At 37.5% G+C, this 27,529-nt stretch overlaps 1 protein-coding gene across 1 annotated transcript in view; it reads right to left on the reverse strand.

Moving 5' to 3' along the window:
- Positions 1-2,004: 2,004 nt before the first annotated feature.
- Positions 2,005-27,529, reverse strand: part of ca10a (carbonic anhydrase Xa) — a gene marked incomplete at both ends in the record, with an annotated part of 227,257 nt that continues 201,732 nt past the window's right edge. Inside the window, 4 exons of the mRNA XM_083904668.1 lie at positions 2,005-2,247; positions 2,337-2,491; positions 5,889-5,961; positions 16,249-16,344. Of these exons, the coding sequence (XP_083760794.1) occupies positions 2,005-2,247; positions 2,337-2,491; positions 5,889-5,961; positions 16,249-16,344 (567 nt within the window). The remainder of the gene's footprint in view (positions 2,248-2,336; positions 2,492-5,888; positions 5,962-16,248; positions 16,345-27,529) is intronic.

A 27,529-nucleotide genomic window follows, 5' to 3' on the forward strand; every position in this document is an offset into this window, starting at 1 on the left:
TTACTCCACATCCCAGATGAACACGTCTCCAGGGACAACAGAGCTGCTCGTACTCTTAAGTTTGACCTCAGACAAATAAGCAGAGACACCCTCGCTGCTGCCTCCTCTCCCCCCCATTCCACCGCTGCTCCACTTTATCTTGAAGGTCTTTAAATCTCCAAACAATTACGCGCGAGGCGCTCTGCTTTTGTTTTTTGATTTGCTCGCCGGGCGTCTTTGTTTGTTCAGGAGAGTCCGAGGTGGAGGATTGAAATCTCCTCACAGCTGCTGCTGCTGCTGCTGCACTGAATCAGAATTTCATCTCTTAAAGGGGAGGAGGTCAAGTAAAGCAGAGCTGGGACTGATTCAGAGAGAGGAAGGCAGCGATGATGATGATGATGATGATGATGTGTGTCGGTAACGCGGTGAATAACACGGCAGCAGGTTTTTACGTCTCGCCCTGTAACACGTTTACGCTCCAGGGGTGAAATATAACATTGACTGTGGCAGATTTACAGCGTTCTGGCTCAAACACGACAGACACGACAGACATGACAGACATGACAGACAGACAGCGACGACGACGACTCCCCGTCTGCGCTGAGCTGTGACAGAAGCCGAGGTTGGTTTTTTTTAGACGCTCGTGTCACTCAGAGTAAAACAGGTGTTCTGACACTCGCTGCCTGTTTCGCTCTCCCGTGCAGCATTCGTCTGCGTCTCATCCACCATCGCCTCCGCTCTTACGCTCACTATTAACTTTATTAACCCTCAGTGTCGCAGGTGCACCCTGGGTAAGTTGCCCGCGGGAATAAGACACACAACTGGTTATGTGGACGTCCCGGGGGCGTGTGTTTATACGTCACATCTTCAGGCTTTTTTCTCCCCCCCCTGTCTTCTTGTTGTTGAGTCAAAATTAAATTACAGATAAAGATAGATTATATTATAGATATATTATTACAGAATATATAATAAATAAACTGGAATTTTGTTCACTAGATATTTTCTGAAAGACGTAATAACTCTTTAATAATTATTGTGTCAGTTGTTAAGAGGACGGTATCGTCTGCATAGAGGCGAACAATAATGATTAAAATTAGAATATATACATATATATACATACATATATATATACATACATATATACATACATATACATACATACATACATATATATACATCTATTGTATATACATACATATATACATACATACATATATATACATATATACATACATACATATATATACATATATACATACATACATATATATACATATATACATACATATATATACATATACATACATATAAACATACATATATGTATAAATATACATACATATATACATATACTGTATATACATATATACATACATATACTGTATATACATACATACATACATACATACATACATATATACATACATATATGTATATATATATATACATACATATATATATACATATACATACATATATATACATACATATATATATAAATATACATACATATATACATACATATATGTATAACTATACATACATATATGTATATATATATACATACATATATATATAAATATACATACATATATACATATGTATATGTGTATATATATATATATACACATATACATACATATATACAAATTCACAAATGCACTTAATCCCCAAAATCTGCATGTTTTTGTACTGTGTGATAATAAATATCAATGATTAAATAGTGAATATAAACTCTTTAGAGTGGAATCTAACCCTCACTTTTTCCCCGGCTCAGTTCTGAGCCTCGCGAGGACCATTTTTCAATTTTAACGCCTGGTTGTTTTTTGCCCTAATATGAGAACAGGAAGCTCTGTGCTCTGCTATTACGGCCTGAATGAGGAGAAACGGTCAGTGAGGGAGATACGTCTGCAGAAGCAGCGAGCAGTAAAAAGCGACCGCCTGTAACCTCGGTAATGGCTTCGGTTCACACTGGAACTACGTCGTAAAACGACGGAGACGTTTGTTTTCCGATCTTTCATTTTTTCACCGCGTTTGTTTCATCTGACGATCGACTCGTCGTAGAAAAAACCCGACAGGACGACGTCTGGTACCTCGGTACTGGAGCTTCTGGACCCGGTTGTTGGGGCAGTCCTTGCCCTGCACGCTGAAGTTGATGTTGGTGCGGATGCAGCGGTTGTTCAGCGGCTGCACCGGGCGAACGTTGTCGCTCATGCTGAGGAAAATCTGAGACGGCTGGTTCTGACTCAGCAGGCGCAGCGAGTGCATCTGAGACGGGGGGGGAAACGACACGAGTCGGTCATTTTTTCCGTCCCAGAGTCATCACAAAGCTTTGTTTGTGCGTAACCGAGACTCACCTGCATGCGCGTGAGGTAAACCGGCTTGTTCATCAGGAGCCACGTGGCCGTCTCGAAGCACGGAGGGATGGTCATCGATCCGTCGTACGTTATAAAACTACTCGTGTCGGGGTAAATCTCTTCTATGTTGAGGCCGGTCAGTAGATACGCGTCATCTGCAGAACAAAAAATAACAACAACAGGTATAAAACAAGAAGAAGACTACTTACTCCATATATATATACATATATGTTCATATAATTCCAAAATCTACTTATAGTTTCAAAATGTAAGCATAATTCCTAAATCTACCTATAGTTCCAAAATACTACTTATAATTCCAAAATTGGACTTATTGTTCCAAAATCTACTTATAATTGGAAAATTCTATTCATAATTTGAAAATCTACTTATGAATCCAAAAATTTTACTTAGTTTCAAAATTCTACTTATCTTTCTAAAATCTACATATAATTCCACAATCTTCTTATAATTCCAAAATCTACTTATAGTTCCCAAATCTACTTAGAATTCCAAAATTCTATTTATAATTCGAAAATCTACTTAGAATTACAAAATTCTATTTATAATGAAAATCTACTTAGAATTACAAAATTCTACTTATAAATTAAAATTTTGCTTAGTTTCAAATTGTACTTATAATTCGAAAATTCTACTTATCGTTTGAAAATCTACTTATAATTCCAAAATTGTACTTATAGTTCCAAAATCTACTTTTAATTCCAAAATCTTCTTATAATTCAAAATCTACTTAGAATTACAAAATTGTACTGATAAATCCAAATTTTGCTTAGTCTTTCCAAATTGTACTTATAATTCCAAAATCTACTTATAATTCCAAAATCTACTTATGTTACAAATTCTACTTATTGTTCCAAAATAAACGTATAAATCCAAATTTTACTCAGTTTCAAAATTCTACTTATCGTTACACAATCTACTTACAATTCCGCAATTCTATTTATAATTCCAAAATTCTACTTAGAATTACAAAATTCTACTTATAAATCCAAATTTTGCTTAGTTTCAAATTCTACTTACAGTTCCAAAATCTACTTATAATTCCAAAATCTACTTATGTTACAAATTCTACTTATTGTTCCAAAATAAACGTATAATTCCAAATTTTACTCATAGTTTCAAAATCTTTTCTGCAGCAGCAAAAACAGGTCTAAAACAAGAAAAGAAGAAGAAGAAGAAGAAGAAAACTACTAACTCCATATAATCAGTAATAATGAACAAAAACTTGTCTATTTGGTCTTTAAATATTAAACGTAGCGGCGCTCGTTGCGCCTCCATCAGAACGATCCGTCTGTGATCTTTCGATGGTGCGGTGGGAGATAAATAATTCTCTTTGGATGTCGGCGTCTTTGTGTTTCCACGCGCTGTTTAAAAAAGCATTAGGAGAGGAAACGCTGAAGGACCCGAGGATCTGGATCTGAGGGAGTTTTGACAGCCGTCAAAAAATCCCTGCTCCTGTGCAGCTGGACCTGGAGGAGCTTCCTCCACCTCCGCCCGCCTCCACCCGCCTGCCCTTTGCCGTTAGCCTCCGGCGGCGCTCGGCGCCTCTGAGACTCCTGCCGGCCACAAGGGGTCAGTGTGTTTACTCGGCCTCTCACCGTTCCCCTCCCCATTAATTCAATTATTTGCCTCCCCCCCGCCCACATAGCCGCAGGCGATCTCTGTGCTTCGGCCCGGAAACCTCCGGAGATCGGCTGTCGACCGCAGAACTCACCGACAACAACCTCCTCCAGCTATGGAGAGTTCTCACGCAGGGCCTCTCATCATCATCATCATCATCATCATCATCATCCTCAGCGCTGCAGCAATTACCTCTTTGAGATGAAATAATGACGCGGAGATCGTAGCAACTATCAGTCGACTTGTTTGATAAACCAATCCCTCAAAAACACGCGATGACACGGACCTGTCAAAGACTCGGATGTCTTGGTTGTGATAAGAAAAGACGGCGTATCGCTCTAACACAGAAACACAGATCCGTTGTCTTCCTGTCTGTCATTTCACTGTTTTATCAACAAGCTCTTGCTCAGCTTCCACTTCCTGAACTGACTGGGTTTTATTTTTTTTCCTGCTGCAGCTGCTGGGAACTCTCTGAAGGTTCAACGTCGACTGTGATGCCTTTTTTTGTTGTTTTTGTTTGAATGAGCTGTTGTCGAAAACCTCAATCCAAACCTCCACAAACACCCTTTTCCATCATTCAGTTGGAGCACGACTCAGTGATAGCACCTGGTGTTTTTTTGTTATAGTTCCTGCTCTGACGAGGATCCAATAAAACTGAGCCAATACTAACATGTGACGCCAAAAGACTGCCGGCCTCTGATTGGTCAGAGAGTGTCGTCACTGAAGAGTCATGAGCACGACGTCCGACACAAGTATCTAAGCCAACAATGTTCAACAAAGACTTAAAAATTCTACCCATAATTCAAAAATCTACTTATAATTCCGAAATACACTTATAATTCCAAATTATACTTATAATTCCAAATTATAGTTATTTCTAAAATATACTTATAATTCCAAAATTATACATATAATTCCAAAATTCCACTTAGAATTCCAAAATTCTGCTCATAGTTCCAAAATCTACTTTTAACTCTAAAATCTACTTATAATTCCAAAATCTACTAATAATTCCAAATTCTACTTATAATTCCAAAATCTACTTATAATTCCAAAATTCCACTTATAAATCCAAAATTCTACTCATAGTTCCAAAATCTACTTTTAACTCTAAAATATACTTATAATTCCAAATTCTACATATAGTTCCAAAATCTACTTATAATTCCAAAATTCTATTTCCAATTCCAAATTCTACTTATAGTTCCAAAATCTACGTTTAACTCTAAAATATACTTATAATTCCAAATTCTACATATAGTTACAAAATCTACTTATAATTCCAAAATCTACTTATAATTCCAAAATTCTACTTCCAATTCAAAATTCCACTTATAATTCCAAAATTCTACTCATAGTTCCAAAATCTACTTTTAACTCTTAAATCTACTTTTAATTCCAAATTCTACATATAGTTCCAAAATCTACTTATAATTCCAAATTCTACTCATAACTCCAAAATCTAACTTATTTTTTCCACGTCTGCTTCAAGCATAATTCACCTGAGATGTGCAACTTTAACTCTAACTGTTTATTAGCACTTCATTTATGGACAACAGTCAATTATTTAACACCTTATTGCGCTAACATTAGCTTAGTCCGCAAGCTAGTTGTGGCAAATGTCATTTTGACTCCAGAAATTATTTTTTTTTTTTAATAACGATGTTACTGCCACAGAAACGACAGCAAACTTCAAGATTAACAGCTAATCTGTTGACACTTTTGTCAGCATTGGTTTGACAGTGAAATCCAAATCTTTTGACATAAAGGAAAAGTGTCGGGGAAGCTAGGTTTCTTCTTACTCTGCGACACAAAAATAGCTAAATAACTTAGCTTAACTGAAACTTTATTCAAATTCTCAACAAGTGTAGAATCAGATGTATTTCGACGTGTGAGTAAACACAAACTTACTTTTATACGTTATTCTCGTGATGGTGTCTCTGTTCAACATTCGATTCAGGAAAGCGTTTGACGTCTCGGCGATCTGGATTTAAAGGACAAAGACAGAGACAAAGACAGAGACAGAGACACAGTCGGGTTACAGGAAAAATAATATAAAAGTAATGAAGTGACTGAACCTGTTCAATATTTAACTGAATTTACGGCACAGCATCGATACACGTTTTGATCGGTCGCCTTTAATGTGCATGAGAAACATGAAGTAAAACGATGTGTTTGTCACAGTCAGAAGCTTCTGCTGCTGCTTCACCTTCTGGAAAACAAAAGCTCCCACTGTTTCCAAGAAACCATTAGAAGGAGCCTCACACTGTTGCCATGATGAAAAAACACAATCCATCTCTGTTTTTAAATAATACGAGATGCATTTTCTCAAACGGGGTTCATCAAACTGTGGAACAAAGAACAGACGCGTCCGTAATCCAGGAGATCAGGAACTCAAGTCCGGGAGTCTGGGACTTTTTCTTCAAGAGTGTAGTGTCAAAAACAATATTGACACTACACTCTTAGAAATAAGGGTTCCTTCTACAAGGTACTTACTGGTAACACTAATGGTTCCAGTAATTACCATTTTGATCCAGCGAATCCTGACCCTTTCCCAAAGAAAGGGTTTTTCAAGGGTTTTTGGTAACACTAATGGTTCCAGTAAGAACCATTTTGAACCCCCCTTTAAAACCCCTTTCCTGAATAAAGGGTTTTTCAAGGGTTCTTTGTGGAACCCTCCAAAAGAGTTCCAGGTGGAACCTTTATAAAAAGGTTCTATCTGGAGCCAAAAAGAGTTTCTTCAAACTTTTCATTTTAATAAAACTTCAGAGTGATTTTTTTTGTTGCTACACTCTTAGAAATAAAAGTGCTAAGTAGAACCATACGAGGTTCTTAGGCTTGTCCTCATTTGTTCAAGATGAAATTGTGTCACAGCGGGAACAAAACTCATCAATTTCAACGTCATGGAAGAGTTGATAATTAAAAATATTGACACTACACTCTTAGAAATAAGGGTTCCTTCTACAAGGGCTGACGTTCTACCTGGAACCTTTTGCTTCTGAAAAACCTTTTCCTGAATAAAGGGTTTTTCAAGGGTTCTTGGTAACACTAATGGTTCCAGGAAGAACCATTTTGATCCAGAGAACCCTTTAAAACCCCTTTCCTGAATAAAGGGTTCCAAAAGGGTTCTTCTACAAGGGTTGAGGTTCTACCTGGAACCAGTTGCTTCTGTTTTTCAAAGGTTCTTGGTAACACTAATGGTTCCAGTAATTACCATTTTGATCCAGAGAACCCTTTAAAACCCATTTCCTGAATAAAGGGATTTAAAAGGGTTCTTTGTGGAACCCTCCAAAAGGGTTCCAGGTGGAGCCTTTATAAAAAGGTTCTACCTGGAGCCAAAAAGGGTTCTCCTATGAGGACAAGCCGAAGAACCTTATATGGTTCTACTTAGCACTTTTATTTCTAAGAGTGTAGCAACAAAAAATCACTCTGAAGTTTTATTAAAATTAAAAGTTTGAAGAAACCCCTTTTGGTTCCAGGTATAACCTTTTTATAAAGGTTCCACCAAGAACCCTTTTAAACCCCTTTATTAACCCTTTATTTTTAAAACCCTTCATTCAGGAAAGGGGTTTTAAAGGGTTCTCTGGATCAAAACGGTTCTTACTGGAACCATTAGTGGTACCAAGAACCCTTGAAAAACCCTTTCTTCGGGAAAAGGGTTTTTCAGAAGCAAATTGTTCCAGGTAGAACCTCAGCCCTTGTAGAAGGAACCCTTATTTCTAAGAGTGTAGTGTCTTCTATGACGTTGAAATTGATGAGTTTTGTTCCCGCTGTGACACAATTTCATCTTGAACAAACTACACAAGAGTTTTGTTTAGTTTTCTTGGACGTTCTGGTTGAACGCTCTGGTTCTGGTTCGTAGTTCTTCCACGTTCATCTCGGCTTCAGCTGTTTTCTTTCCACGAGTCCTGTTTTGAAAGTTCTGCAGAAGCCGTGGAGGACTAGTCTCAACGCGCCCCTTTATAGCAAACAGTGTCTCTTCATATTGTGCCTTACTTGAAGAAAATGGTACGATCTTTGAGGGTCAAAAATCCCCCCTGAGGAGTTACATTAGCCTAGTTTTGTTTCTTGTGGTACCCGCAATTTCTAAAAGTGTAATGAAAACTCTGTTTTCCTGGAGACTAACGACGTCTTTGTCCAGACCAGAGACATCGAAGACGAGCTGTACCGACGAGTTTCCATCACCTGACCCTGAGCCGTCGACCACGTACCGCCCGGGTTTCAGCTCGTCTCGTCTATCGTCGACATATTTGTTGTTTTTTCACCTTCCTTCCGTCATAAAATATCGATTCAATCTCCTAACCTTGGATGGTACAGATACTGTAAAAGAAAAAGAATAGAAGCTCTTGTATGTCGTGCGTCTGCGTAATAATGTGTGTCATCCTTGGTAGGAGAAGCATCGCTGCAGAAAAGAACATTATGAATCATAGACAAGGTGCATTTATTTATGAAGGGAACATTTACAAACAACTCATTTAAAGAACTGCAAGGTAATTAAAGTTTTCTACTAACGCCTGAACGTGTTTATACTTTATTTATCCACTTTTCCACAGGGCAGATAATCGCGAGGTCTTTGACCCCGACTTTACAAAAGTGCCTCGAGGTAACGTAGGTACGTTATGAATCGGCGCCAAAAAAAAAGCAATTAAATGCTAAATGATGTTGTGGATACGTTTCTCATCACGGACTAAATACGCCATAAGCAATAAGCAAATTATAGTGTGTACATTAAACAAAATATCAATAAAGTTAATCAGACGTACGGAGCCTCGGAAGGGTCATGATGATTTTGTGATATCTCGCAACATCTCACGAATATAGACGTGTGTATTATGTCCCTGTTGGGGCTCCGTACGGACAGCATGGATAAAAGATAATTAAAAACAATAAAAGGTTTAATTTAAAAAACAAATGGGACTTAGTAAAAATAGTTGATAAAAACTGCAATAAAGTGACCACGAATGACCAGATTACCAACAAAGAAACAGACAAAAATCTACTGAAACTTGACGTCAACATTATTTTCTCAATGAATGGTTTTGTCCATAAAATGTTGAAAAACGTCGATCAGTGTTTGTCAAATCTGGAAATTACGATGTTCTCCAATGTCTTTGTTTTTGTTCACAAACCAAAATGATTCAGTTTTATTGAATTCTTTGTTTTTTCCCAACCCCCGATCCTCAGGGAACTCTGCCCTGCCATGTTTTAGATGCTGCCCTGCTCCAAAAACACCTAATTTGAATAAATGGTCAGCTCATCATCAAGCTCTACAGAAGCCCGAAAACAAACTTTTGTCAATTATTATTTTTTTTCTTCAATTATTTAATGTTTTAACTTTTGCCAGCCTTTTTTTCTTATTTTTATATTTCAACTTTTGCCATTTTTTTATTTTATTTAATTTTTCAAATTTTGTAAAAAAAAAAAAATCAAACATTTAATGTTTCAATGTAAAAAATATATTTTTTTTATATTTCAACTTTTGTCAATTCTTTTTAAATTTAATGTTTTAACCTTGTGTAAATAAAAAAAAAGAAAAAGATATTTCAACTTTTGTCATTTTTTGAAAAATTAATGTTTCAACTTTTGTCAATCTTTTTTTCCAATTTTCTATATTTCAACTTTTGTAAAAAAAATATTAAATTTAATGTTTCAACTTTTGTAAAAAAAAAATATATATATTTCAACTTTTGTCAATTAAATTTTTTTTTTTTTTAAAGTAATGTTTCATCCGGATTAGGTGTTTTTGGAGCAGGGCAACATCTAAAACACGGCAGGGCAGTGTTCCCTGAGGACCAGGGTTGGGAAACACTGATGTGGAGCAAAGAAACTCAGAAAATGTTGACATTTAAGAAGCGAAAACAATCAGAAATCTGCTTTTGATCAAGAAACTAGCTCGATTATCAAAATAGTTGACGATTAATTTAGCGATCGAGCTCGCGAAATCGCTGAAGGAAGCTCCTCCACCTTCACGTCCCTCATGTTCCTCACCCTCCTCCTCCAGGAGAAGACAGTCGCCCTCGTCCGTAATGAGATTTCTCCAAACAACTTATATTCCATATTTTGATTCCGCTCCTCCTGAGAGGAATCAATCATCCTGTCAGGTGGTGCCGCCGCTCCGTGTCCAGACTCACGATGGACTCGTTACGCCGTGTTTGGGAATCCACATGTTTCTCGGCCGCGACGTCACGAGTCCTCGGAGGAGCTGCCGTCGCCCACCGCTCTGCAGCGATGCCTCACGACTCCACGCCAACACCGGACCGCACGGGTTTTTTTGTCTTTTTTCTGAGTCACGGTGGCGAGGTAGGAATTTTAGAAAGAAATAATCATGAGTCAGTGGAAAAGAAGTAAGAAAAACAGAGCTGCTGCTCTGAGGGAGATGTGTCTCATTACCACCTGTCTGAGTTCAGTCCGGTGGGCGGCAGGTGTTTCTCCTGGAATTGCTTATCTCTTTACGCTGTTTCTTCCCCCTCAGTTTATTGTCTTCGCTGGACTTCACTGACGCTCAGTTTACCATTCAAAATGTCAAATGAAATCGCCCCGACCTTTAGAGAATGAGGTGTTTGTCGAGGGCTTTAAAACAAATAAATAGTGCTGCTTTTTAAAAAGGTTTAGAGGTTTTAATGCGCTATTGATTTAATCACTAAATAGTGAATGGGGGTCGAAAAATAGCAGCTGAAATGTAAGAGCTAATGTGGTCCAGTTGTAGTCTCGATACAGAATTTACTATTTGTAAAGTTGTTAACGTAGTACAGTAATTACACCGTTATTGCTAACAATGGCTAGCTCAAAAAAATTAATTCCCAGCTAGTACATGGTCAACAAAACATTGATTGGGAAGTATTTTTCCATTTTTTTAGTGACAAAATCTACTTATAGTTCCACAATTATACTTATAATACTAAATTCTACTTAAAATTCCAAATTCTACATATAATTCTAAATTCTAAAAAAATTCCCAAATCTACTCATAATTCCAAATTTTACTTATAATTCTAAATTCTACTTAAAGTACCAAAATCTACTGATGTTCCAAAATCTACTAATCTTCTACTAATTTATTTGAGTTTAAACAAGTAAAAAGCAAAGAACTATTCGGTTTCATCGGGTACTTTTTTGGTAGGACAGGTTTGAGAGGACTTTCTGATCCTAGAATTGAACCCCCGTTCAATTCTAGGATCAGAAACCTCCTAACGTCCTATGCTTCTTCTTTATTTGCCGATACAAACCCAGGAGATGTGGCTCTGAAAAGGGTGAAGTAGTAGCAGGAGTAGTTGGGGTTCTCTAATGGCCTGGACTGAAATCCAGTGGAATGCCGTAAGCCACAAGGTCCTACAGCCTGCCGGTTGTCGCGGTTGCGAACTGGACTCCCAAGCAAAAACCTACTCCTTGGTTCCTTGCTCACAAGAAACAATAATATTAAGAGGAACCGGTTTAATCTAATCCACCCAATAATGTGTTTCCATTTGGTTGAGTACCAAAATAACCAACTCCAACCGTTCCATTCTTTGGCACCCATCTCTTGGGGAACCAGAGTAAAATGTTCGGTTGCCAGACACTCTGAGCACTTCTAGGCTGTACATTTTAAATTGAACTTCCCCAGGCACATTCTAACAGATATCCAGCATTTGGATGTAAAAGTGACAGCCTCGGTTCTCATCCGGACTAAACTTGGACACGGTCCACAGATATCTGTGGGGGACGAACAGAACAGCAGGTCTGAAATCAGCGAATGTGATTTAGGAACAGAGGCAGCATCTGTGCCGAGTGTTGTTCGGGGAGTGTTTATCTCTGCGCTCAGGCGTCCAAACACAAGGTCCTCTCATTCCACAGCGTAACCACGCTGAGCCAGGTTTCCTTATGTTTCGCGGGGGCCACGAAGGTTGTCGTCGCATTCGGTGGATTTTTACACAGAATTTAACATTCGCCTCTCGACTCAATCCTTGACCAGATGTTTTCCCGTGACTTTAAGAAACCCCGGAAAGTGGCACAGCTGTTGTAACGGAGCTGGACTCTTTCGATTCTGAAAACTTCACGACAAACTTTGGCCTTTGTTGAGGCGGCGGTGGCGGCGTTAGCAGCGGCGGCACCTTCAGCGAATGAGGTGTTTGTTGAGGGCTTTAAAACTAATAAATGCTTTTTAAAAAGGTTTAATTTTAATGCGCTATTGATTTAATCACTAAATAGTGAATGGGGGTCGAAAAATAGCAGCTGAAACGTAAGAGCTAATGTGGTCCAGTTGTAGTCTCGATACAGAATTTACTATTTGTAAAGTTGTGACGTAGTACAGTAATTACACTGTTATCGGACTAGTATTGCTAACAATGGCTAGCTCAAAAAATGACTTCCCGGCGAGTACATGGTCAACAAAACTTTGATTGGGAAGTATTTTTCCATTTTAATTTAGTTTCAAAATCTACTTAAAATTCCAAATTCTACTTTTAATTCCAAAATCTACTTATAGTTCCGAATTCTACTTATGATTCCAAAATTCTACTTAAAGTTCCAAAACCTACTTAACGTTCCAAAATGTACTAATAATTCCAAAATGTACTAATAATTCCAAAATGTACTAATAATTCCAAAATGTACTAATAATTCCAAAATGTACTAATAATTCCAAAATGTACTTATAATTCTAAATTCTATTTACAGTTCCAAAATCTACTTATAATTCCCAAAAGACTTTAAGAAACCCCGGAAAGTGGCACAGCTGTTGTAACGGAGCTGGACTCTTTCGATTCTGAAAACTTTTCTACAAACTTTGGCTTTTGTTGAGGCGACGGTGGCGTTAGCGGCGGCGTTGGCGTAAGCGGTGATGTTAGCGGTGGCACCTTCAGCGAACGCCGCCCGTCCTCCCACACACACACACACAGAGGAAGAGTCGAGTCGAGGCGGCCCTGGTGACCCGGGTCAGCGTCTCCTCGCTGCCTCTTCAAGACTCAATGATGGTCCCGTCGACGTTGGGGAGCTAATTAGCAGTTAGCAGCTGAACTTCACAGCCGCCGTCGCGGCCGCTGCTGCTGCTGAGGATGTTGGCGAGCTCTCTGATCTCTGAGCCTCTCACACACACACGCTCACGCACACACACTCTGTCACGAAGCCAAAGCAGCACATTGTTTTGCTCGGCAGGATAATTGGATCGCTAATTGTTTGTGGAAAAACACGCGCGGGGGAGCCCGGGCCGCGGAATTGCCGGAGTGGGAGCGACGGGAAGAAAAAAAAAACAAAACCGTGGAGCGGAAGCGGGAATTTAGCATCCGATGGATTTTCTTTAAGCCAATATGTGGCGACTATATAATAACGGAGATAACGGCCCTGCTGTGTGTCTTAAAGACGAATCTACCGTCAGGCACTAACGTTGAGCTGGGACGCTAAAATTGTTTATTGGAGGCAACAAATTCACATCACCCCCCCCCATCTTTCCCGTATGGCGTAATTTAAATCTACCTCGATATAACTTGTGTTATTTACTGCCGTATGGTGCAAAAAAAAACACGTGTTGGCTCCATTAAAAGTAAATGAATGTACATTATTTTTAATTTGTTCATTAGGTAAACGTACAAAACAAAGTATCTCAATATAATTTGCTATATTTTCTACTAACTTGAATAAAAAACTATATTAGTGTTATTATAAGGTGCTTAATGAGGCAAAAAAAGACACATTATTCGTTGATTTATTGTCTATATTAACATTTTCTTGCCAGTGAATCATTTTTCATCAACTAAAAAATTAGGTTTGTTCCTCTTTTAATAAAGGATGTGATGTCATGAAATTCCACTTTTCTTGCTTTCAGAAGACATTTTGACACTGGGAAAAAGAGTATTGTTAATACAAGTCAATAATAATGGCTCCTTTCAAAGGACCTATTACTTTCTTTTACTTTCCTTAACTAAATATAATCTGCTATATTTACTACTAACTTAAAGTTCCAAAATCTTCTTAAAGTTCCAAATTTACTTAAAATTCCAAATTCTACTTAAGGTTCAAAATTCTACTTATAGTTTCAAACTCTACTTATTTTTCAAAAATCTACTTAAAGTTCCAAATCTACTTAAAATTCCAAATTTTACTTAAAATTCCAAATTTTACTCAAAGTTCCAAAATCTTCTTAAAATTCAAAATCTACTTATAGTTCCAAATTCGACTTATCATTCAAAAATCTACTTAAAGTTCCAAATGTAATTAAAATTCCAAATTTTACTTAGAATTCCAAATTTTACTCAAAGTTCCAAAATCTACTTAAAATTCCAAATTCGACTTAAAGTTCCAAAGTATACTTAGAATTCCAAATTCGACTTAAAGTTCCAAAGTATACTTAGAATTCCAAAATCAACTTCAGTTAAAACTAAATTAGTGTTATTATAAGTTGCTTAATGAGACACATTATTCGTTGATTTATTGTCTATATTAACATTTTCTAGCCGGTGAATCATTTTTCATCAACAAAAGTAAATTAATTAGGTTTTTTCCTCTTAATAATAAAGAAAGTAATGTCCTTAAATTCCACTTTTCTTTCCTTCCGAAGACATTTTGACATGTCACGTCCTGAAAAAAGATTATTTGTAATACAAGTCAACAATAATGGCTCCTTTGAAAAGACCTATTACTTTCTCTTACCTTCCTTTGGAATTAATATAATGTGAGTTTTTTTTTTTTTTGCCACCAGACATCCCATCATGCTCTGGGTCATGTCAACCTGATATATACTGATATTCTTTTTTTTGCGCTACACCTGATCCCGGCTTATTTCTTTAACAAAGAACTAAATTAAATGACATCAGGGTAACGTTTCATGTCGGTATAACGTGTCTTTTAAATGATATTTAGTCGATAATATAAAACGTCAACAGCTTTTGCTGACTGGAAAACTCAGTTTTTGTTGCTTTTTGTAAAAGTGTAGAATCCCCCTGCACCAAAGCCCAGAGAGAAAATCATTGATTTTACATCACAGCACGAGGGAGTCGATTCCACTGCTATTTCTAACAGTAATTTAAAATGTCTTATTGTGTCAAATTGGGCATTTTAATTTTTTAAATCAGATTTATCTAAGTGATAAAAGGTGACCAAATGTGGAGCTTAAAACGCTGATTTTATTTACCAGCAGAGTCGCCCCCTGGTGGACGACTGCTGCAGCTCTGTCCAACTTCTCTGGCGATTGGTGCTTTTCCAATATACGGTGATATGGTTTTACTTAAATTTCGAATTCTGAGTAGATTTTTGAATTCAAAGTAGAATTTTGAATTCTAAGTAGAATTTCAAATTCTAAGTAGAATTTCAAATTCTAAGTAGAATTTCGAATTCTAAGTAGAATTTTGAATTCTAAGTAGAATTTCGAATTCTAAGTAGAATTTTGAATTCTAAGTAGATTTTGAATTCTAAGTAGAATTTGGAATTCCAAGTAGAATTTGGAATTCCAAGTAGATTTTTGAATTCCAAGTAGAATTTGGAATTCCAAGTAGAATTAGGAATTCTAAGTAGATTTTGGAATTCTAAGTAGAATTTGGAACTATTTGTATTTTTGGAATTCTAAGTAGTTTTTGGAATTCTTAGTAGATTTTGTAATTCTAAGTAGAATTTGGAACTATACCTATTTTTGGAATTCGAAGTAGATTTTTGAATTTCAAGTAGAATTTGGAATTCTAAGTAGATTTTGGAATTCTAAGTAGATTTTGGAATTCTAAGAAGAATTTGGAGCTATATGTATTTTTGGAATTCTAAGTAGATTTTGGAATTATAAATAGATTTTAAAATTATGAGTAAACTTTTGAATTGTAAGTACATTTTGGAATAATAAGTAGAATTTGGAGATTTCGGAACTATTCTACTTTCATAATTCCAAAATCTACTTAAAGTTATAAGTTATAAATCCAAGATAACGTTCACTTTTTCCATATCTGATAGTTATTCAACCGTTTTGGAATTAACGGAACTGAGAATTTGATCTTGCCTGTGATTGGACGGTTGAAGTCCCGAGGTTCTACCGTAATGACGTAATGAAATGGGCAGCAAAAAAGTAAAGTCCAGACGGACATTTTTAGGGTTGCTAGGGTGTTAAAGGGTTCTTGTGCAGCCTGTGGTTCATATTCAACACAAACGCGACGATGATGATGATTCATATATTCTGGATTAGCGCGGCGGCTGCACTGGGACGACGCGTCAAAGACGAAAATCAATTATCGGGATTGAATCCGACTCGAGCGACGCGTTTGACACCGACTCACACACACACACACACACACAGAGAGAGAGAGAGCGTTATTAAACTTACCTTCATGAATATGGACACGATGACGAGTCCGTTGGGGCTTCTGGCTGCTTCTGTGTAGTTTGTGTACAGCTCATGATTGTAGTGGATCAGCTGGACCTGGAAACACACACACACACACACACACACACACAGATATTATTATTATTATTATTATTACTATAACTCCGGCTCGTGAAAGGAAAGCTATAATCGAAAGAAACAGACAAAGCTGAGAACAAAACAGAAGAAAAAGAAAAACCCTCGGCGTTGAACACACTTGAGAGAAATCCATACCTCGCTCCACTTTAAGTCAATAATCTCTGGTTCAGCTTAAACCTCCCCCCCCTCCTCTTCCTCATCCTCCTCCTCCTCCTCGCTACAGCGTGTCAGATGATTTAAAAGGCAAAAATCGATACGGGATCAAATCCGTCCCGCGGATCCACGGCGGGGTTTTTAATGGAAGGAACGTTTTCATGCTCAGATGGAAGAAAAAATAAAGGAAAACGCTGCACGAGGTTAATGTCTCTGCGACACAGACGCTGCTGTATTCCTGCATTTTAATGACGGTTTGAGACGTGGGCAGAAGGTAAAGCTGGAACGCCGACCTGGAAAAACCTGCACAAGGAACGTTTGGAAACATCTGTTTTATTTAAGACTTAAAGACTTAGGAGTTAGAAACTCACAGAGTTGAATTTACAGGAGATATAAAAACAAACCACAGGAGAAGAGAATATAGATGAGTTTTAATGTTAATGTCTCTGCTCCTTCTGTGACCTCATTACACTTAAATCTGATGCCTCTTTTAGTCAGAATTAAAAAAGTTAAATTATACATGATTAGCTTCACTCTTCGCTGCTTTTGCACATTTCATGTAGATTTTAACTTTCTGATCGTTGCTAAAACAAGGTTTTATCCACATTCTGAAAACTCAAAGGGGAAAACTTCACTTAAATCTTAGAATTGAATTACTTATAGTTCCAAGTTTCTACTTATAATTTCAAGTTTCTACTTATAATTCCAAATTCTACTCATAATTCCGAAATCTACTTATAATTTCAAATTCTACTTGAAATTCCAAAATCTAGTTATAATTCTAAAGTTCTACTTATAATTCCAAATTCTACTAAAAATTACGAAATCTACTTATAATTCCAAAACGTACTTATAATTACGAAATTCTACTTATAATTACAAAATCTACTTATAATTTCAAAGTTCTACTTATGATTCCTAAATCTACTTAGAATTCTAAAGTTCTACTTATAATTCCAAAATCTACTTATAATTCCAAAATCTACTTATAATTCCAAAATCTACTTAGAATTTCAAAAACTACTTATAATTTAAAATTCTATTTAAAGTTCCGAAATCTACTTATAATTCCAAAATCTACTTATATTTCCAAAATCTACTTAGAATTCCAAAATCTACTTATATTTCCAAAATCTACTTATAATTACAAAATTCTACATATAATACCAAATTCTGCTTATGTTCCAAAAGCTACTTAGTTCCAAAAGCTACTTATAATTCCAAAATCTACTTCATATTTCCAAAGTCTACTTATATTTCCAAAATCTACTTAGAATTCCAAAATCTACTTATATTTCCAAAATCTACTTATAATTACAAAATTCTACATATAATACCAAATTCTGCTTATGTTCCAAAAGCTACTTAGTTCCAAATTCTACTTATAATTCCAAAATCTACTTCATATTTCCAAAGTCTACTTATAATTACAAAATCTACTTATAATTACAAAATTCTACCTATAATTCCAAAAACTACTTAAGTTCCAAAAACTACTTAAAGTTCCAAAATCTATTTATAATTCCAAATTTCTACTTAAAATGTCAAAATCTACCTAGAATTTCAAAATTTACTTAGAGTTCCAAAATCATCTTATAATTCCAAAAACTGCATATAATTCCAAATTCTACTTATAATTTTAAAATCTACTTCATAATTCCATAATTAAATCCAGGCATCTTGAACATCACGACGGTCAACATGAGTCTCATCTCCTGTGGCGCCCCCTACAGAGGAGGAGGAGCTCTGTCTTCCTCAGCCTCAGCGGCACACACTGTACCAGAGTATATAAATAAACAAATGTAAGAGGAGAGTAATTATGAAAGTCTGGATCTGGGGAAAGCTCAGAGCGACAGAACGTCTATAAATGCAATCAAGGTGAGAGAGGAAGTGATTAGAGCGCAGAGCTCATCTGATTACATTCTTCTTCTTCTCTTTTAGGCAAGCGCGGCCAACAGAACTCATCCACACTCCCTCAGTGACAAATCACACAAAGTTTGCTGCTGGTGGGCAATAAAGAGCCAGAGTGGGCTGTGATAAAGTGAGAGAGTCTGATGAATGAAGGGAGGGAACAGAGAGAAGAGGAGAAAGAGGAGGAGGAGGTTTGTAATTAGACGGAGAAAGAGTTGCAGAGAAGAGTGTGTGAGTCACAGATCTGTCCAATAACATCCTGGTTTTTATTTATCATGAAATCAGAACTTCATATACACAGATGTTTGTGGGAAATCTGTTCATCGACTTTAGATCTGCTGTCAAATATGTCTTCATTATCGTTCAATATATGGAAGTAACTTTACGTCAACCAGCAGAGTCGCCCCCTGGTGGACGACTGCTACAGCTCTGTCCAACTTCTCTGGCGATTGGTGCTTTTCCAATATACGGTGATATGGTTTTACTTAAATGTGTAAGTATAATGGATTTCTGAATTCTAAGTTGATTTTGGAACTTTAAGTAGATTTTGGAAATTTGAGTAGATTTTGGAACTTTAAGTAGATTTTGGAAATTTAAGTCAATTTTTGAATTCTAAGTTGATTTTGGAACTTTAAGAAGATTTTGGAAATTTGATTAGATTTTTGAAATTTAAGTCCATTTTTGAATTATAAGTTGATTATGGAATTTTAAGAAGATTTTGGAAATTTAAGTAGATTTTTTTAATTCTAAGTATATTTTGGTACTATAAGTATATTTTGGAATTCTAAGTATATTTTGGAATTATAATTATAATTTGAAATTATAAAAAGATTTTGCAACTATATGTAGATTTTTGGAATTTTAAGTAGATTTTTGGAACTATAAGTAGATTTTGGAATTATAAGTAGATTTTGGAACTATAAGTCAATTTTGGAATTTTAAGTAGATTTTGGAAATTAAAGTAGATTTTTTAATTATAAGTTAATTATGGAACTTTAAGTAGATTTTGGAATTTTAAGTAGATTTTGGAATTATAATTAGTATTTAGAACTATATGTTTATTTTGGAATTCTAAGTAGATTTTGAAATTACAATTTGGAATTATAAAAATATTTTGCAACTATAGGTAGATTTTTGGAATTTTACATAGATTTTTGGGACTTTAAGTAGATTTTGGAATTATAAGTACAATTCAGAAATATATGTTGAATTTGGAATTATAAGTAGATTTTTACGCTATAACCTAGCATCCCATTCCATGTCTGCCGCCCGTCACGTAGCCTTTGCCGAGCACGGCCTCGCTCTGTGTCGTGTTGTCTCTTCCCCTCTAATTATCATTAATTACTATTAAATGGCACATTTCACCCACATCTGCTCCGTGACGTCCTTGTGGCGGCTCTTCAATTAAAATCACATCAGAGCGCCAGAGTGTTCGGGAAAAAACAAACAAGGCCGAGTCAATTTGGCGAGGACGTGATCGATAACGACACGCCGACGGAAAAAAAACTCCTCTCCGTCAAATCCGGGTCACGGCTGCGACCTGACGGCCATTTGTCGAGGTCCTCGTTTGTTTGTTTGTTTGTGGACGTTTATGGATCTGAACACTCCGGTTAATCTGAAGGAGGACGGACGGACGCGTGGACAGACGGACGACTGGAGATGGAGATGGAGAACGTCGTTTTCACTCTGTGTTCATGTGGAACACCTCTCTCTTCCTCTATCGACTTCCTGTCGTCATATTTCCACAGACCTTTATGTCGTAAAGAGACTGTCATGACCTCACACACGCACGCACGCACACACATACACACACACTCTCCTGAGAGCACTGACCAGTCAAATGGACTTATGTTAAAACCTGGTCCGGCGTTGACTTAGACATCCTGCACTCATCGCTTCCCATTTAAGATTTAAATGCTGTGTGTGTGTGTGTGTGTGTGAGGAGGCTGTCGTGGAAGAGCCGTTAATGTGACGATGGAGTGTTGCAGTGTTGTGTTGTTTATCACCGCGGCAACCGTTAGATTCCAAAGGGAAACAGAGAGTGAGCATCAGCGAGAGGATTTAAAAACACTCAGGGAAAAATCGATCTGAGGCCGAGATTCAGCGAAGGTTAAAGGACAAGACTGAGACGAGGGAGAGACTGGACTGGACTGGACTGGACTGGACTGGACTGGACTGCACTGGACAATGAAGACCTTGCCCTGGAAACTGAATAATAATCGCTCAGTACTTCCAATAACTCTAAGTAGATTTTGGAACTTTTACATTTTGGAGCTTTAAGTAGATTTTTGAATTCTAAGGAACAATGGGGACATTTTTGGCCATAAGGTGTGTTAGTGTGAGTATTTTACTTACAATAGACACATATTTTTGTAAAAATACATGGAAGTGTTTTTGTGCGAAATTTTGCGAAAACATGCATGAAAAAAGGTTAAAAGTTGTGTCTCGTGACGTTTTTAAAGGTTAAACTGGAAGCAACAGCTGCTCTTCAGTGGCGGCCATGTTGGATGTTTACATCTTCTACTGTACGAGGTCTTTACATTCTCCCTTTGTTCCTGCTTAAATATGACAATTCAGGAATTGCCTGAAATGTATTTTAAGACATCGCAGCTTCGCCTGCAAAGACGTCAGAGTTCTGTTTTTTTTTCTCAGAGTGACATTTGAAGATAATTCTCAAGCGTAATCATCTCTTCAGGTGATCGTCCACCAGAGCGCTCGCTGTCTGCCGAAGCTTTTAAAAGCTTTTCCTCGGGATTAAAACCACAGAAATGTGCAAACGTACGTTATCTGGTGGCGTCAAAGCGAAGGTCTAGACTTGTTTGTGCTGCCGAAGTTGTGTCTTTTTGTCCGTTATTCTTATAAAAACTACATCCTGACGACACCTCGCAGAAACCCGTGAAGCAGCACTGATCTCCAAACCCTCAAAGTGTCGCCGCCGTAACCTCTTCTTCTTCTTCTCGCTTGACGACTCACTCCCGTCTCGACGACCGGTGGGGTTTAATCCATTCTACTAAATTTGCAATTTTCCCTCCCGAGTTGAAGCTTTGCCTCAAAACTGTCTGTTTATTTTATGATTGTGCTCCGGCGGCGGCGGCTGCAAACAAGGGCCAAATTTAAATCTCCTGCTGCACCTTTTAGAGATATATGATGACGATGATATCAGAGCTCCACTTCCAGACCTCATGCTGGAGGTAATGAGCACAAAAAACCTGCAATACTGACAGAAAAATGTACGTTTGAGGCCGAAGCGAGACACAAATCCACTTGTTAGGACGAGGAAAATCGATGATAAACTGCAGTTTATTGTTAGCGAAGCATTAGCGGACAATAAAACCATAAACCAAACATAAACCGCGCCGGTTGTTTGTATCTAAGTTGACGTCTGGGAGTGAATTTCCTTCACATCCGTGTCCTTAAATATACCAAGAAACAGAAAAAGCACTTTCGCCGCGGTGCCTATACTTCACTTTCACTTTGAGCAAAAAAAACAGTAGAACAGATGAATTCTTCTCAGTGATAAATCACCCACGTTTCCAGTTTGAACAGCAACAGCCGAGGCTGAAGTGAACACAAAGCAGCGGCTGCTGCCCGGAAGGAAGGAAATCAATCTAAACACTTGTGGTGTGCGCCTCGCTGTCCTGCCAAGCGTTCCCTAACTGCTAAATCATTCAGCGGAGTGGTCCTTTAACCCCGGCGTCCTGCGCCGCGCATGGCAGAGCTTTGGCTGCGAGGCGTTTTGTCACCGGGGGGGGGGGGGGGGTTGGGAGAGTTCTGAGACGCCGCCGCGAGACGTTTGTACGGAGTCAGGTGAGGTTTGTGTATAAAGAGCGAGCGAGTGTGCGTGACCAGCGGGGGTCGCAGGCGGTTGATGGGGGTCAAACGCGAGGCTTTGGCTCGGGAGAGTTTACGTTTTAATCAACTTGTATATTGTTTTTTTTTTTTTTGGGCAAAGTTTCAGGAAATCTTTCACAGAGAAAAGACATTTGAAAAGGAGCCAGAGGAGGTTGGGCGCCTTCCTGCTGAGGTTGGTCTTCAACAAACCGGCCAACCAACCACACAACTAACAAAGCAACAAACAACCAAACAAATAACCACACAACCAACTGGCCATCTGACCAACCGACCGACTGACGACCAAACACCCGCCCAACCTGACACCTAACAAAGCAACTAAAAATGACCGACCAACCACACACCTCACAAACAAAAAATTAAGCAACCACTTAACCAGCAGACCAACCAACCAACTAACTAACCAACCAACTAACCACACACCTAACAAACCAACCACAAGCAATTGGCCCTCTGATCAACCAACCAATCAACCGGCCAGCAGACCAACCAACCAACCAACCAACCAACCAACCAACTAACCACACACCTAACAAACCAACCACAAGCAACTGGCCCTCTGATCAACCAACCAATTAACCACTCAACCGGCCAGCAGACCAACCAACCAAACACCTAACAAACAACAAATAACCATTCAACCAACCAACCAACCTGACACCTAACAAAGCAACAAACACCGACCGACTAACTGACCACACACCTCACAAACCAACAAATAACCAACCACTCAACCAACAGACCATCTGACCAACCAACCAATTAACCAATCAACCGGCCAGCAGACCAACCAACCAACCACACACCTAACAAACCAACCACTCAACCAACTGGCCATTTGACCAACCAACCAACCAACCAACCAACCAACCAACCAACCAACCAACCAACCAACCTGACACCTAACAAAGCAACAAACACAGACCACAACCGACCACAACTGACCACACAACTCACAAACCAACAAATAACCAACTACTCAACCAACTGGCCATCCGACAAACCAGCCAACCAACCACACACGTAACAAACCAACATATAACCATTCAAGCAACAATTCAAGTAACCATTCAACCAATCAACTAACCAACTAACCAACCTGACACCTGACAAAGCAACAAACACCGAGCGACCGACGACAAACCAACCACACCTCACAAACCAACAAATAACCAACCACTCAACCAACAGACCATCTGACCAACCAACCAATTAACCAATCAACCGGCCAGCAGACCAACCAACCAAACACACACCTAACAAACCAACCACTCAACCAACTGGCCATTTGACCAACCAACCAACCAACCAACCAACCTGACACCTAACAAAGCAACAAACACAGACCACAACCGACCACAACTGACCACACAACTCACAAACCAACAAATAACCAACTACTCAACCAACTGGCCATCCGACAAACCAGGCAACCAACCACACACGTAACAAACCAACATATAACCATTCAAGCAACAATTCAAGTAACCATTCAACCAATCAACTAACCAACTAACCAACCTGACACCTGACAAAGCAACAAACACCGACCGACCGACGACAAACCAACCACACCTCACAAACCAACAAATAACCAACCACTCAACCAACAGACCATCTGACTGACCAACCAACCAACCAACCAACTAACAAACCAAACAAACAAATAACAACCAATCATCCAACTGAACACACAAATGTCTGACCAACCAACCCATCGACCAACCAGAGCAACCAGCTAAAAATCTAACCAACCAATCAACTAACAAACCACACATCAACAGGTGGGCTAGGTTGACGGGAAGAGCGAAGTCTGGCCTTCTTTTCTCGAGCTGCTGACCTCCATGATCCTGGATAAGCAGTAGAAGATGAAGGAATGGATGAAAAACAAGAGCAACGTTGTCAAATCTGACCGGATTCCTTATATATTATATTATAATTTGTGGAATCTTTCTGCCGCAGTTGAATAAAATCCAAGGACAAAGTAAACACAAACACCACAAAGGTGTTCACAGTTTTAATCACACGTGTCTTTATTTTTTGCTATTTCTAATTAGAGCGCAATGCGATCGGGTGATTTGTCCGCCGCCCGTCTGGAGCCTGAGCCGACCTGACGGCGGGATAATATTTTGAATATTTTAGCACTTATTAAAAAAGGACCAAGGTGTTTCATTTTCAGATGAGACTGAACGTCGGCTCTGGGGAAACAGACGCTGAGCGCAGCACTCGCACATGGAGGCGGCATAAATTAACGCCCAGATACTGCGATGTCAAACAGCTGATATACTCTACACTTCAGTCTTAACGCACACGTGGCATTTGTAGTTTTAATCATCTTAGGATTCGTCGATATGCAGATGATGTGAGTCTATTTACATATTTTTCTCAAACACGGTGAACTTCAGTCGCAGCTGTAAATGATTTTGTAAATATTACGATTAAAAACGTCTCTATATGCTGATGATGTGATGATATTTACACATTAGTATTCAGCAGCACAAGACCAGAAAATGTATATGCTACATTTTAGATTATTTGGTATAATAATGGTATTATAATCATTTTAGGATTAGTCCATATGCAGATGATGTGATTATATTTACACGTGTCTATTTTCTCAAATACAGTGAACTCTACTGTGTCTTCAGTCACAGTTGTAAATTATTTGTATTAATATAATGATTAAAAATGCCTCTATATGCAGATGATGTGATTATATTTACACATTTTACTATTTTCCTCAAATACAGTGAAGTTGTTAATGATTTTGTTAATATTATGATTAAAAATGTCTCTATATGCCGATGATATGATCATATTTAGCAGCACAAGACCTGAAATATATATGCTACCCTTAAGATTAGTTGGTAAAAAAATATAATTTTAGGATTCGTCGATATGCAGATGATGTGATTATATTTACACGTGTCTATTTTCTCAATTACAGCGAACTCTACTGTGTCTTCAGTCACAGTTGTAAATGATTTTGGGAATATTATGATTAAAAATTGTCTCGATATGCTGATGATGTGATCATATTTAGCAGCACAAGACCTGAAATATATATGCTACCCTTCAGATTATTTGGTAAAAAGAATCATTTTAGGATTCGTCGATATGCAGATGATGTGATTATATTTACACATTTTACTATTTTCCTCAAATCCAGTAAAGTTGTTAATGATTTTGTTAATATAATGATTAAAAATGTCTTGATATGCCGATGATATGATCATATTTAGCAGCACAAGACCTGAAATATATATGCTACCCTTTAGATTAGTTGGTAAAAAATAACCCTTTTAACCCTTTTACGATTCGTCGAAATGCAGATGATGTGATTATATTTACAAATCATCATATATTTATACATGTCTATTTTCTCAAATACAGTGAACTCTACAGTGTCTTCAGTCACAGTTGTAAATGATTTTGTAAATATTATTAAAAATGTCTCTATATGCAGATGATGTGATCATATTTAGCAGCAAAAAACCTGAAATATATATGCTACCCTTTATATTATTTGGTAAAAAATAATCATTTTAGGATTCGTCGATATGCAGATGATGTGATTATATTTACGCATTTTAATATTTTCCTCAAATACAGTGAAGTTGTAAATGATTTTGGGAATATTATGATTAAAAATGTCTCTATATGCCGATGATATGATCATATTTAGCAGCACAAGACCTGAAATATATATGCTACCCTTAAGATTAGTTGGTAAAAAAATATAATTTTAGGATTCGTCGATATGCAGATGATGTGATTATATTTACATGTGTCTATTTTCTCAATTACAGCGAACTCTACTGTGTCTTCAGTCACAGTTGTAAATGATTTTGGGAATATTATGATTAAAAATTGTCTCGATATGCTGATGATGGGATCATATTTAGCAGCACAAGACCTGAAATATATATGCTACCCTTCAGATTATTTGGTAAAAAGAATCATTTTAGGATTCGTCGATATGCAGATGATGTGATTATATTTACACATTTTACTATTTTCCTCAAATCCAGTAAAGTTGTTAATGATTTTGTTAATATAATGATTAAAAATGTCTTGATATGCCGATGATATGATCATATTTAGCAGCACAAGACCTGAAATATATATGCTACCCTTTAGATTAGTTGGTAAAAAATAACCCTTTTAACCCTTTTAGGATTCGTCGAAATGCAGATGATGTGATTATATTTACAAATCATCATATATTTATACATGTCTATTTTCTCAAATACAGTGAACTCTACAGTGTCTTCAGTCACAGTTGTAAATGATTTTGTAAATATTATTAAAAATGTCTCTATATGCAGATGATGTGATCATATTTAGCAGCAAAAAACCTGAAATATATATGCTACCCTTTATATTATTTGGTAAAAAATAAACATTTTAGGATTCGTCGATATGCAGACGATGTGATTATATTTACACATTTTAATATTTTCCTCAAATACAGTGAAGTTGTAAATGATTTTGGGAATATAATGATTAAAAATGTCTCTATATGCTGATGATGTGAATATATTTAGCAGCACAAGACCTGAAATATATATGCTACCCTTCAGATTATTTGGTAAAAAAATAATCATTTTAGGATTCGTCGATATGCAGATGATGTGATTATATTTAAAAAATTCAGAGCAAAATCTAACTATACTTAAAGTTGAGACGATTCAATTATTATATATCCATAACGCTAACCCTGGACAGGTTGCCAGGTCTTTACAGGCAGGACAGGAAGACACAAAAACAACCCTTCAAACCTATTTTAATGTCAAATTCGCTCCACTTGTACTACATGTACATGCTAAGTATAAATTCGACTCACACATGCGATCGTTTGTCGCCTTTGGAGACTTTTCCTTGACTCGCATTCATCAACTCCTGCAGACTTCTCCTTTACCACCGACCCAAAAAAAAATCGACTTTATTTTATTTCCCTTTGAAGCCATTTGGGGACATAACCATTGTGTCCAATTGAACAAGCTGTCCCCAGCTGATTGGTCTTTATTCGGAAATGTGTCTCCATAGGAAATCTATGATGGAAACACACACACACACACACACACACACACACACACACACACACACACACACACACACACACACACACACACACAGTCAGGGGAAAAAAAATGAAAGGCTCGCTGAGTTCAGAGATATTAAGGGGTGATTTAAAGACGAAAGCTTTGGAGTGTTAATGCACCCA

This window comes from Microchirus variegatus (assembly GCF_963457635.1).
Source record: "Microchirus variegatus genome assembly, chromosome: 18".
NCBI classification, from domain to species: Eukaryota; Metazoa; Chordata; class Actinopteri; order Pleuronectiformes; family Soleidae; genus Microchirus; species Microchirus variegatus.